This window comes from Hippopotamus amphibius, chromosome 9 (assembly GCF_030028045.1).
Source record: "Hippopotamus amphibius kiboko isolate mHipAmp2 chromosome 9, mHipAmp2.hap2, whole genome shotgun sequence".
Taxonomy (NCBI): Eukaryota; Metazoa; Chordata; class Mammalia; order Artiodactyla; family Hippopotamidae; genus Hippopotamus; species Hippopotamus amphibius.
In genome coordinates this window covers 17,516,137-17,528,707 of record NC_080194.1, presented here as the reverse complement: position 1 = coordinate 17,528,707, position 12,571 = coordinate 17,516,137, and the positions used below count along the sequence as shown (strand labels likewise).

Genomic DNA, 12,571 nt, shown 5'->3' with positions numbered 1-12,571 from the left:
GACAAATGGTACTGATGAACCTAGTGGCAGGGCAGGAATAGAGATGCAGATGTAGAGAACAGACTTGAGGTCACGGGGTGGGAGGGGAGGGAAAGCTGGGATGTAGTGAGAGAGTAGCATTGACATATATATGCTACCAAATGTAAAATAGATAGCTAATGGGAAGCTGCTACAGAGCAGGAGGAGATCAGTTCGATACTTTGTGAAGACCTAAAGGGGTGGGATAGGGAGGGTGGGAGGAAGTCTCAAGAGGGTGGGGATATGGGGCTATATGTATACATATAGCTGATTCACTTTGTTGTACAGCAGAAACTAACCCAATACTGTAAAGCAATTATATGCCAATAAAGATGAAAAAATTTTTTAAAAAGTGGTTTGCAAAGTTTCGTGCTGGAGATTTCACGATGCTCCGTGGTTAGTAGACCAGTTGAAGTTGACAGCGATCAAATTGAGACATTAATTGAGAACAACCAGTGTTGTAACACGTGGGAGATAGCCAACATACTCAGAATATCCAAATTAAGTGTTGAAAATCATTTGCACGGGGTGGGTTATGCTAATTGCTTTGATGTTTGGATTCCACATTAAACGAGATAAACCTTCTTGACCATATTTCAACATGTGATTTCCTGCTGAAATGTAACGAAATGTTCTGTTTTTAAAACAAATTGTGATGGGCAATGAAAAGTGATTACTGCGCAATAATGTGGAACAGAAGAGATGGCGGGGCAAGTGAAATGAACCATCACCAGCAACACCAAAGGCTGGTCTTCATCCAAAGAAGGTGATGTGTATATGGTGGGATTGGAAGGGAGTCATCTATTGTGAGCTCCTCCTGGAAAACCAAATAATTAATTCCAACAAGTACTACTCCCAATTAGACCAACTGAAAACAGCAATCAACGAAAGCATCCGGAATTAGTTAACAGAAAACTCATAATCTTCTATCAAGATACTGCAAGATTGCATTTGATGACCAGGCAAAAACTGTTACAGCGTGGCTGGAAAGTTCTGATTTATCCGCTGTATTCACCAGACATTGTACCTTCAGATTTCCATTTATTTTGGTCTTTACAAAATTCTCTCAATGGAAAAAATTTCAATTCCCTGGAAGATTATAAAAGGCACCTGGAAGAGTTCTTTGCTCAAAAAGATAAAAAGTTTTGGGAAGATGGAATCATGAAGTTGCCTGGAAAATAGCAGAAGGTAGTGGAACAAAACAGTGAATATGTTCTTCAATAAAGTTCTTGGTGAAAGTGAAAAATGTCTTTTCTTTTTACTTAAAAACCAAAGAAACTTTTTGGCCAACCTGATACAAAGCTATTCAATATTAACACAAGAGTAAAATAAAATTATGCCTATTCACTGAACTGTATTTGAGCAAAATGCTCTTTTAGTTTTCTTACTTAGAAGTAGAACGGTATTAAAAACAAGCAAACAAACCTGCTAATCTTAGAATTGTCTTGGTAGAACTGGACATATATTCTGTGGTAGAACTGGCTATATCCTGTGAGTCTGAATTTACCATCACTAACAAGGTTCGTTCTGATGCTCGGTGGTCTGGGCAGTTGAATTAACAGCTAGGTAAGATCTAACGGATTTTTCCGTTAGGCCAAGAATGACGTTTGGCAAATCTAGGAATGGATAAGATCTAAAGGACAGTGACATTCATTGAGTTTCTCTATTCCAGGCATTATACTATCTATTTTATAATTGCATGAACCCTTAATTCTCTCAACGATTCTGTGAGGTAAGCATTGCTACTTTCATTTCACAAGTTAGAAATTGAGGCTCCAGTAGGTTCAAAAGCTTACACAATATGAGTAGCAAGGCCATGATTCTAATCAAATTTGATCTGATTCTACAGACCAAATCTTTATCCTTAAAGCTGTTACTGAAGGAGCAAAGCCTGTTGAAATGGAAATCGGCTACGTTGTAGGATGTTCGTTGATCTGGGGGTATCATGGCTGCCAGGAAAAAAAAGAATCACAGGATCTGGAAAACAAGGTTACACACACACACACACACACACACACACACACAGAAAGAGAAATATGGAGGTCATGGTGAAATAGGGGACAAGCCGAGGAAAACAACAAAATTTTTTTTCTGGTGGCACTAGCCATGTTAACAAGGTGCAGTGTAGTATTTTTAAGAACAGATTCAGGTGTTTCTTGGCAACCACACTCTGATTGATGGTCAGGTCTTAAAGCTATCATATCCTTGTTACTTAAAGTCATTACAGCGTGGTACCAGCAATCAATCCAACATATTAGCTACAGGAGAGAGAACTGTACTGTTAGTGAAGTTCTCTCTAATAATTAAGGTCTCAGCTCATCGCTTATAATACCTTGACCCATTTCCCTAAAGTAAGGTAAATTGAAATGGCCTGACAAAATGAATGCTATTTCCTGTTACTGTAATTTATTCTGTTTGACCAGAGTTGGTATTACTTTATCTTTTCCCTCTGAAATTACCATCTATGCCTGTTTAGTATTGTTTGTTAATTACCAGGTTTTACTCCATTGTAACTTTTGTCATGGGTATATAAGCCAGTATTGTTAACAATTTGAAATAATATATGTTATTACTATTAAGGATGTTCTAGTTTTCGTGAGGGAAACTGACCAGTAGTATCTTCTTTTTTAGACTTTCTGAATTCAATTTGTATCCTCATATAAGTAGTTGGTTACTTCACAGTCTTAGATTTAGTTAAGTTCCTGAGATCTAGGCTCATTTAAATATGTCAGTAAGCCTTGTATCTTCTATACTAGAAAAAAAATTTGAGCAGTAATTTAAATTTGAAAAACCAAATCTAAAACATTTTCCATTATTTTAGGATGGGAGAAATCTTCATAAGCAATAATAACTTCTTTCTGAATTAAAGGCTAGTAAAGTATTTTAACTCTTACACACACAGTCCCACTTGCCATAATCATGGGTATTTGAAATGGAAAATCTATTTCATTTGTGTACGATTTCAGTCTGTGACTTTAAAAATCTCAGACCTCTTAGACTATGTGTGTATGCCTGACTCTATGTCTCAGTACTCTTGAAGTTTCGCCTCTTGTCAATGAAAACTGACGTCAGTGAACTAATTGGCTCTTCTTGTGCGTAGGTACCCTGACATGCCCACTGCAGCTGATGTTGTGAACGCTTTAGATCAACAGGCACTTGCATCCATCCTGAGAACATACGGGGAGGAGAAGCACGCCAAGAAAATCGCTTCAGCGATCGTTCAGGCACGCAGCATCTACCCCATCACCAGAACCCAGCAGCTTGCCAGCATTGTCGCAGGTACCCTCATTGATTCTGAACAGTGTCTGAGAGAAGGGGGAAAAAAAAAAATATATATATATACACACCCCCCAAACTCCCAGAGGGATTCATTTGTACTTGAAATCATGCAGGATAGAATCTTGTCTATCCTTCTCTTATGCCAGCTTTCTTTGGTTTTGCAAGCGTCCCCCCTCCAACACCTCTCCCCCACACACAATTTAAAAAAATATACTGTAGTTTGCTGATTAGTTTAATAATAGAATTTGTGTGTGTGTAAGATAATTTATCATTTGTGCCTAGCAAGGTGAAATGAGGAATGACGAGAGCAAAATAATTTCTCGATCCATTACAGTGGTTGATAAGCATCCTGTGTAAGATCTGACATTACCTCTCTTAGTTTCACATTTCTGCATTTTAATATTTTGGGCAAAAGGAGAATTGCTTTGCCCAACTGCTAAAATAAAATCCAGTGACTCATACATCTATTCTAAACAACCATCTAACAGAGGGTTTGTGATGTATAGGTTATTCCCCTTTGTGAATGCTAACTAAATCAGCCTGAGGGGCTTATTGAAACATTTCATCTTTTCTGCTGTTCACCACCATAAACCTATTGAACCTAAGTCTAGCTAGGAGGCGCTTTATTATAGCCTTTCTGTTTGGAGCCAAAGTTGTTTCACAGCTGTGTTCCAGGATGAAAGCTTTCCAAGGCAAAAATACAACTCGTGCAGTTATTTAACAGAATTCCAACGGTAAATTCTTCATCTTGTTGAACCATCTGAAACTCAACATCATTTTTATTTACCAAATGTAATAAGATTTTTTTTCAATAGTTCCTATTAAGTCACTTCAGGTAGTTAAAGAAGTAGAAAAAAGGAATATTTGTGTAGCTTGTGAAAAGAACCTAATATTAGTTGCCTCTATCTTAATATTATCTACAGTTTAAGGAATAAAACAATTATAAATTCACTCAGATTGAGATTTAGAGCAACTGTTTTATAACATAATTTAATAAGACTGTATTCTACTTAGTTATTAATAATAAAATATAAAGAGTTGACCAAGTCTTTAATTTTTTAAACTACATACCTCAAGGCCCTTCCAACATGGAGACTCCTGTAGGCAAGTAAGAGTAAAATCTTGTGGGTTATGTGAGCATAAAATATTCCATGATTTTCTTCCCCAAAGTGTTTATACTAGCAGGCTGACATCACATTACCCCTGTCTTCTGTCCCTTCCTTTCTTCCTGCTCCATACTCACTAACACATCTCCACCTTATCCTTTCTGTCATTCTTTAACTAGCTGTGTTCTCTGTCTTCCATTTTGGAAAGAAGAGCAGTGAGCAGTCACATTTTTTTAATTGATAAGAAAATCCAGAATTTTCTGTGGACTCAGGGCTCGAGGGCATCCTAGAGATCATCCGGTCAAAAAGCCTCATCTGATAACTGAAGAAACCAAGGCTCAGGGAGGGTGAGCAGTTTCCTCAAGAGAACAGCCTAATCAGTGGCAACATTAATGCTATCTAGAATTTGGAAGTTCATGAATTTGAGGCATCATGGGGAATCCGCCTTTAAGAAATTAAGTTAACTTTTCTGTGTCAGAACCCTAATCTGTACACTTGGGGAATAACACTGCGGTATTAGATAGAAATTAGATGAAGATGTAGAATAGGAACAATTTAAGTATTTTCAGAAAGATTATGATGTGAAAAGCTTATTAGGGCTATGACAAATTATATACTAAAAATGAGAATTTTCATGTGTGTGTAGGTAAAACCCCATTTTAGTAAATGCCATTAAAAATTGAGTTCTCTATAATGAACCCACTTTTAAGGCTCAAATCAGCCCATTTTAATACAACTTTATTGATGATGATATAATTCTTTGGAGAATGGGAAAACAGAAAAAAATGGGTTTCCATTTTGTGCTTATCTATTCAAAAAATATTTGGGGAGAGGCTGCTATATACCAAGATTTTACTAAGTATAAGTACTAAAGGTAGAAAGGGGAGCAAATCAGATAGAGCCTCTGTGTTCATGAAACTGACAGACTAATAAGTGATGGAACAAAAACATGGGGTAATAAACTTGTACTTATAGTGGAAACATTCTTATTTATTGTAGTTTGAAATTATGATTGTGTGGCTAATAGAAAAAGTTGATTCAAGTGGAGAATTATAGAACCTATACACACACACACACACACACTCTCATATATGTATGTATATATGGACGTGGTTGGGTCCTAGTTGCAGTCCCAGAAGATCCATTCTTACATAAACCACACCCATGGCATATATTCTATAAGTTTAATTTTGTTTTTATTAAAATGAAGTAAGAATTTAAAGATACTTACAAAGCAATCTGAGTGAGCATATTTTCTGGATTTTCATTATTTTTGTCTTAATTACCTCACCCATATCTAATTTCATTGCATTTTTATGTGACTAACCTTTATAGGAGAAAAGTTTCCAGTCTCCAACTTAGTATTAATGAAAACAACAGCTGCCTTTTGTTTTGCATTCATATTTCATCAGTTCATGTGATATTTCATTAAATTATGTATTGACAAGAGTAGGTGCTCTGGGCTATAAGCATACAGTTCTTTTGGTGGGAGCAGGACTGTATAGAATGCTAGAGAGTAGAATAAAATTTGTTTTTTAGAGAAAGGGATTAACCTGTCAATTCTATTAAGTAGAAGTCTCTTTAGAGAGCTGCTTCATGAAGGAAATACAGGAAGTAATGGAGGGCCCAGGAAAGTTTGTGTCTTAGTTTCATAGTGCTGCTGTAACAAAGTACCACACAGTAGGTGGCTTAAAACGATAGAAAGTTATTCTTTCACAGTTCTAGAGGCTAGAAGTCCAAAACCAAGGTATCAGCAGGGCTCCGGGGGAGAATGCTTTCTTGACTATTCCTAGTTTCTGGTGGTTGCCAACAGTCTGTGGTGATCCTTGCTTGTAGATGTATCACAAAGTCTCTGCCTCCATCATCACATGGTGTTTTCTCCCTTTTCATCTGTCTTTGTGTCCAAATCTCCCTTATTTTAAGCATACCATTCATGTTTGACATAGGGCCCACCTTAATCCAGTATATACTCATCTTAACTTGATTATATCTGCGAAGTTTCTATTTCTAAATAAAAGTCACACTCACTGCTTTCCAGTGGAGATGAACTTTGAGGGACACTGTTCAACCTAGTACAGTTCCTAAGCGGTATCTTTATTTAACAAACGTGTATTTTCGCAGGCTATAATATGCAGTGATTACATTTGAATGTCTTTTCTGGTTCTTAATAAATTCATACTAAATATGTTCAATATTATCAAGTACTTTGGGAAATATGCCATGGTTCCTGACTCATAGTAAAACCCATGTATGGATGAAAATATAAATCACTTCCTTTGCTTTCAAAAAGCTAATAATCCATCAGAGCAAAAAAGACCACCACACTTGTAATCACAATACACGTAGTGGAATTATATAATAATTCAAGTGATTAATTTGTATTTATAAAACCTAAAGCCTCGTGCCTTTGGTTGTACAAGTAACTACAATTCCAGTATTCTTCCAAATCATGGGAGCTCCGGAAGACAGGTTTGGGGCTCTAGGTTGGAACAGAACACTTACAACTGCCATGAATTACTTTGTAAATTACCAAATCAGTAATTTAAGATAATTCCAAAAACAACCTGAAGGACGTAACTGACTATATGCACTCTTCAGAACTCCTAGCCAGGAATTTTCATCTAAATAACACATATACAGTGTTGTATATAGTGTTCCCTCCACTAAAGTTCCTTACACCTACCCTTTCCTGTGGCTAATGTCAGCTCTTCCTTTTGGGCTTAGTTGAAATGTCACTTCCTTTGGGAAGTTTTTTCCAGTCCTACACAAATTAGTTGAGATTCTCTCCTTTTTTTCTCCCATAGCGCTGTATTAGCCTGTGATAGCATTTATGCTGTTCTTGTTGCTTGCTTACTATTTATCTTTTCGCCTGGACCTATGCTGTCCAGTACAGTTGCCACTAGCCACATGTGTATATGCAGCTCTTGAAATGCAGTGGCTCTAAATTAAGAGGTGCCATATATGCAAAATACACACCAAATTTTGATGCTTAGTTTCAATAAAGAATTTAATATAGCTCAAAAAATTTTATGTGCATTAAATGTTGAAATGGAAACAGTGAATCTCTCATACCAAAATGGTCTAACAACATTAACACTAATGTACTCAGGTAAATTAGAAAACATACATTGCCCTCCCTTATAATTTGGGGATACTCTGAAAAAAAATTTACTTTGATAAAATATTTTTACTAATTAAGAATCTTTAAAGATGGGGAATGGTACATATAAAAATATTCAAGCTCTTCAGAAAAAATATTTTATGCACTTAATTTTGACAAAATGGCTATGGTCTAGATTTTGCAGAATTGATGTATATTTGATTCGTGTAAGCTTAAAAATGGTATTCATTGTGGATATCCCTTTGAATAAAGAACCCTGATTATTTTCCTCAATAATCTGTTCATATTTCATTAGAGCTATTCTGTATTCCATTTCTCTTTCAATTCTCTGGATACATCAAGGAAAAAAAATCACCATTTAATCTTAATTATTAAATTAAGTCTAGTTTAATGTAAAGATCTTAGTTCAAGTCCTGGTTCTACAACTTGCTTTCTGGGTAAACGTAAACAGTTTTAGACTTTATCTTTCTCATCTTGAAATGGAAGTGAGTAATATTTATGATGATGATCATTGTTATTTTTGTTTAGCAAACATAACGCTACTAATTATATTTTATTTAAATGGATATTGAAATTCACTTGCAGCTTCCAAGCTCATGCAAAAATCAAAGAACTATACTGATCATTTTTCAGGTCATTGGCATTTAGATTCAAATTCACAAAATAGGTAATTAATCCATTGATAATCAGTGACAGAAGGCTTATACTATCAGTTTTTCGATGGGAAAAGGGAGACAGGAGGAAGCTTCTTAGATATGTCTGCTTCTTGTTGATTAAATGTATAGACATTATTACCTGACTAAAACTTTGATAAAACCTTTATTCTGAGTCATGTACTGGGTACATGGCCAGAGCTTAATGAATGCTTGTTGAGCCAATAAATCAATAAAAAGATATGTACATTCTCAGCCAAAGTAAAATAAAAATTCAGGAAAAAAAAATGTAACTTGTTAGGTGTTACTGAGAATCAATTGTATTCTGCCCTTTACTTTGACAAGTGGGGGACCTAAGCATCAAATCTTCAGTATCCATGAAAGCAGCTTGAGGAATAGGTGAGACTCCCCAGAACATGAAATCAAAAATCCTCAAGTTCTATTTCTGGTTCTGCAATTGATTTGCTTTGTGAACTTAAATTAAGTCACTTATCTTCTCTGATACTTATTTTCTCATCTGGAAAAGAGGGATAACTAATAACTGCTATGGCCGATAAATGCGACGATATTTTGAAAGTTCTCTCTGAATTTTAAAGTGTAAATATACTTATAAGCATTTTATTCTCTTCTCTATCCAGAAGTAGGGTGATCTAGAGAGTAAATAAGTGCACTAGTTAGAACCTGAGTGTGGGCTTCTACCCTGGAATTCCTGTCCACAGCCCAACAGTGTGATCTCTGATAGGCTAATGGCTTCATTCCAAGCTGTTTTTCCTTTAGAGGTTATGTGAGTTTACAAAGAATAATCATCTTTTTCTACATTGGTAAATATAAGGTTTATCTTTCCACAGCAGCATTTATGGCTCATGCCTCAGCTGGCATTTGAAATCACTGTCTTTTCCTCAGCAAGTTTTTGTTAATTCAGCAAAACCTTTGTTATTTTGAAGGTTTTGAGAGAAACCTTCAAAATAAAAAAGTAAGTCAAATAAAGCATTCATTAAGAAATAGGCATTGCCATCAAATTTTAGTGGAACATAAACTTTTCTCTGATGAAGCAAATCAGAGTAGTTTGCCATCCCTATATTGTTTTAATAACCTACATGTTTTTTCCTCCATCTTCCCCAAAAAGCACTCTTTGTATTAATAGTGCCATAATTAAGAAAAAAAAATAAAGATGTTGAAGAGTTTGATTATCACTCTAGTGGAAAACGGTATGGTCAGACAGTCAAATTTGAATGGCTTGCCAGTGAGTCATAGTTGTCATTGCTACTGCCTGTGATAGTACACTTATTCTCCTGTCATTTCACATTTCTTGAATTCAGTCTCTTATACACTGTGTGTATTGGCATGATAACTTCATGCCAACTAAATTATCAAGTGGCATTTCATAAGTAAACATTTGTTTTAATAAGTTATCTTTCCAAGAGACATTCTGTACAAGAAGTCCAACACAGAAGAGAATGAAATGAAATGTGGAAAAAAAACGAAAGAAAAAAAACTGAAAATCTTTCTCCTAAAAAATCTGGCTATTCTCAGTTCGAAGTACCAAGTAGGGAGCAGGAAATGCCAATCCCAAGTGACTGTGGCCCAACCCTAATTTAATAATAATAATAATAATAATAATAATGCTAGCTAACACTTTCTGACCAACTACTAGATACTATCCTAAATTATTTTCAGGTATTAACTCAGTCCTCACAACTACCCATGAGGCAAGTACTATTTTTATCCCCATTTTACAAGTGAAGCAAAAGGAGGCTAGGTAACTTGTCTCTTGTCAAGTGGAGCTGCAATTGAAAGCTAGTAATCTTACTCTAGACTCTGTGCTCTTATTTATGATGCTATTCTAAATCCCTTTCTGGTGATTAAAGTACAGCATGGATTGCTGCTGGAGAATGCTGATAGCTCAGTCGTCTGGATCTCCCATAATCATATAGGAAACAGTTATATAATCAACTCACTCTGTCACCCTATAATAAATGCCATGCATAACAGAGTCATGAACAAAAAGGTTTGGAAATCCAGAGGAGGGAGCAACTGATTGTGATGTGCTGAAAAGGTCTGAGTTATTGAGGAGAGAGTTTGGATGGAAGTTACAGACAAAGAGACCTTTGAGTTGGGCCTTTTAGGGGGAGAGTGATAGCTATTTATAGAAAAGACCTTGGCACCCAGTAGAAACTTATTAATTACAGAAATGAAAAAAAATCAACGAACTAATAAATGAAGAAGCAGGTAAGATTTCAGAGGGCTGTGAGGAATAGAAGACAGGCAATTCAGGGTCCTATCCCAGGACCCAACACACTTCCAATCCCTGGAATTCTCCACTGTATTATCTTGGGATCTTCTATCCTAAATACGACCGTGAATTGGGACAGATCCTTAGTTTAGAATAACTAAATCTTCTAGGTTTTCCTGATTATAGCTGAATTTCAAACTGCTTCTATGGGACAAGAGAAGGGAAATGCAGCTTTTTACCTTATTACTCCATTTCTTATTTTATACTTCATATACTTCTGCAAGTGAAAATTAAAGTGATCTGCTGGCACTGTATGTTCTACACATTAGCAGTTTTCACATTGGTATTAATTTTCTACAGATGCATATAAATAGCCTGGCCATTTTTTCCTTCTTTGTTAATTAAAAAAAAAAAAAGAAGAGGAAGAAAAAATGTTATTTGTTCCTGTAACTAGTTATTGAGCAGTTTTTTTTTGTAAGCTCTTTATTGGAATATAATTGCTTTACACTCTTGTACCAGCTTATGAGCTACACCAAAGTTAATCAGCTGTATTTATACACATATCCCCATATCCCCTCCCTCCCGTGACTCGCCCCCACCCTCCCTGTCCCGGGCCTCCAAGGCATCACCCATCATTAAGTTGATCTCCCTTTGTCATACAGCAACTTCCCACTAGCTATCTATTTTACAGTTGGTAATATATATATGTCTACGCTACTCTCTCACTTTGTCCCAGCTTCCCCTTCACCCCGGCCCTCCAAACCCCGTGTCCTCCAGTCCATTCTCTGAATCTGCATCCTTATTCTTGCCCTGTCACTGGGTTCATCATTACTATTTTTTTTCTTTTTTTCTTTTTTTAGATTCCGTATATATGAGTTAGCATACAGTATTTGTTTTTCTCATTCTGGCTGACTTCACTCTGTATGACAGATTCTAAATCTAAATACCTCCTTACATATAGCTCCATTTCATTCCTTTTTATGGCTGAGTAATATTCCATTGTATGTATATGCCACAACTTCTTTATCTGTTCATTTGTTGATGGGCATTTAGGTTGCTTCCATGTCCTGGCTATTGTAAATAGTGCTGCAATGAACATTACAGTACATGTTTGTTTTTGGATTATGGTTTTCTCTGGGTATATGCCCAGGAGTGGGATTACTGGATCATATGATAGTTCTATTTTTAGATTTTTAAGGACCCTCCAAACTGTTTTCCATAGTGGCTGTAGCAACTTACATTCCCACCAACACTGCAAGAGAGTTCCCTTTTCTCCACACCCTCTCCAACATTTATTGTTTCTAGATTTTTTGATGATGGCCATTCTGACTGGTGTGGGGTGATACCTCATTGTGGCTTTGACTTGCATTTCTCTAATGATGAGTGATGTTGAGCATCTTTTCATGTGTTTGTTGTCCATCTGTATGTCTTCTTGGGAGAAATGTCTATTTAGGTCTTCCGCCCATTTGTGGATTGGGTTGTTTGCTTTTTTGGTATTAAGCTGCATGAGCTGCTTGTATATTTTGGAGATAAATCCTTTGTCCGTTGCTTTGTTGGCAAGTATTTTCTCCCATTCTGAGGGCTGCCTTCTTGTCTTGTTTATGGTTTCTTTCACTGTGAAAAACTTTTAAATTTCATGAGGTCCCATTTGTTTATTCTTGATTTTATTTCTGTTATTCCAGGAGGTGGGTCAAAAAGGATCTTGCTTTGATGGATGTCATAGAGTGTTCTGCCTATGTTTTCCTGTAGGAGTTTTATAGTGTCTGGCCTTACATGTAGGTCTTGAATCCATTTGGAGTTTATTTTTGTGTATGGTGTTAGGAAGTGTTCTAACTTCATTCTTTTCCGTGTAGCTGTCCAATTTTCCCAGCCCCACGTATTGAAGAGGCTGTCTTTTTTCCATTGTATATTCTTGCCTCCTTTGTCAAAGATAAGATGCCCATATGTGCTTGGGTTTACCTCTGGATTCTCCATTCTGTTCCATTGATCTTCCTTTCTGTTTTTGTGCCAGTACCATACTGTCTTGATCACTGTGGCCTTGTAGTATAGTTTGAAGTCAGGAAGCCTAATTCCACCAACTCCATCTTTTCTTCTCAAGATTGCTTTGGCTATTCGGGGTCTTTTGCATTTCCATACAAATCGTAAGATTTCTTGTTCTAGT

General features: G+C 36.2%; 1 protein-coding gene across 6 annotated transcripts in view; it reads left to right on the top strand.

The window, feature by feature from the left end:
- Positions 1–12,571, top strand: part of METTL15 (methyltransferase 15, mitochondrial 12S rRNA N4-cytidine) — a 203,272-nt gene that overhangs the window by 151,408 nt on the left and 39,293 nt on the right. For 5 of the 6 annotated variants that reach the window (XM_057695087.1, XM_057695086.1, XM_057695088.1 and 2 more), the window contains one exon: positions 3,119–3,297. In XM_057695087.1, the coding sequence (XP_057551070.1) occupies positions 3,119–3,297 (179 nt within the window). The remainder of the gene's footprint in view (positions 1–3,118; positions 3,298–12,571) is intronic. The other variant, XM_057695089.1, reaches the window with a different exon arrangement.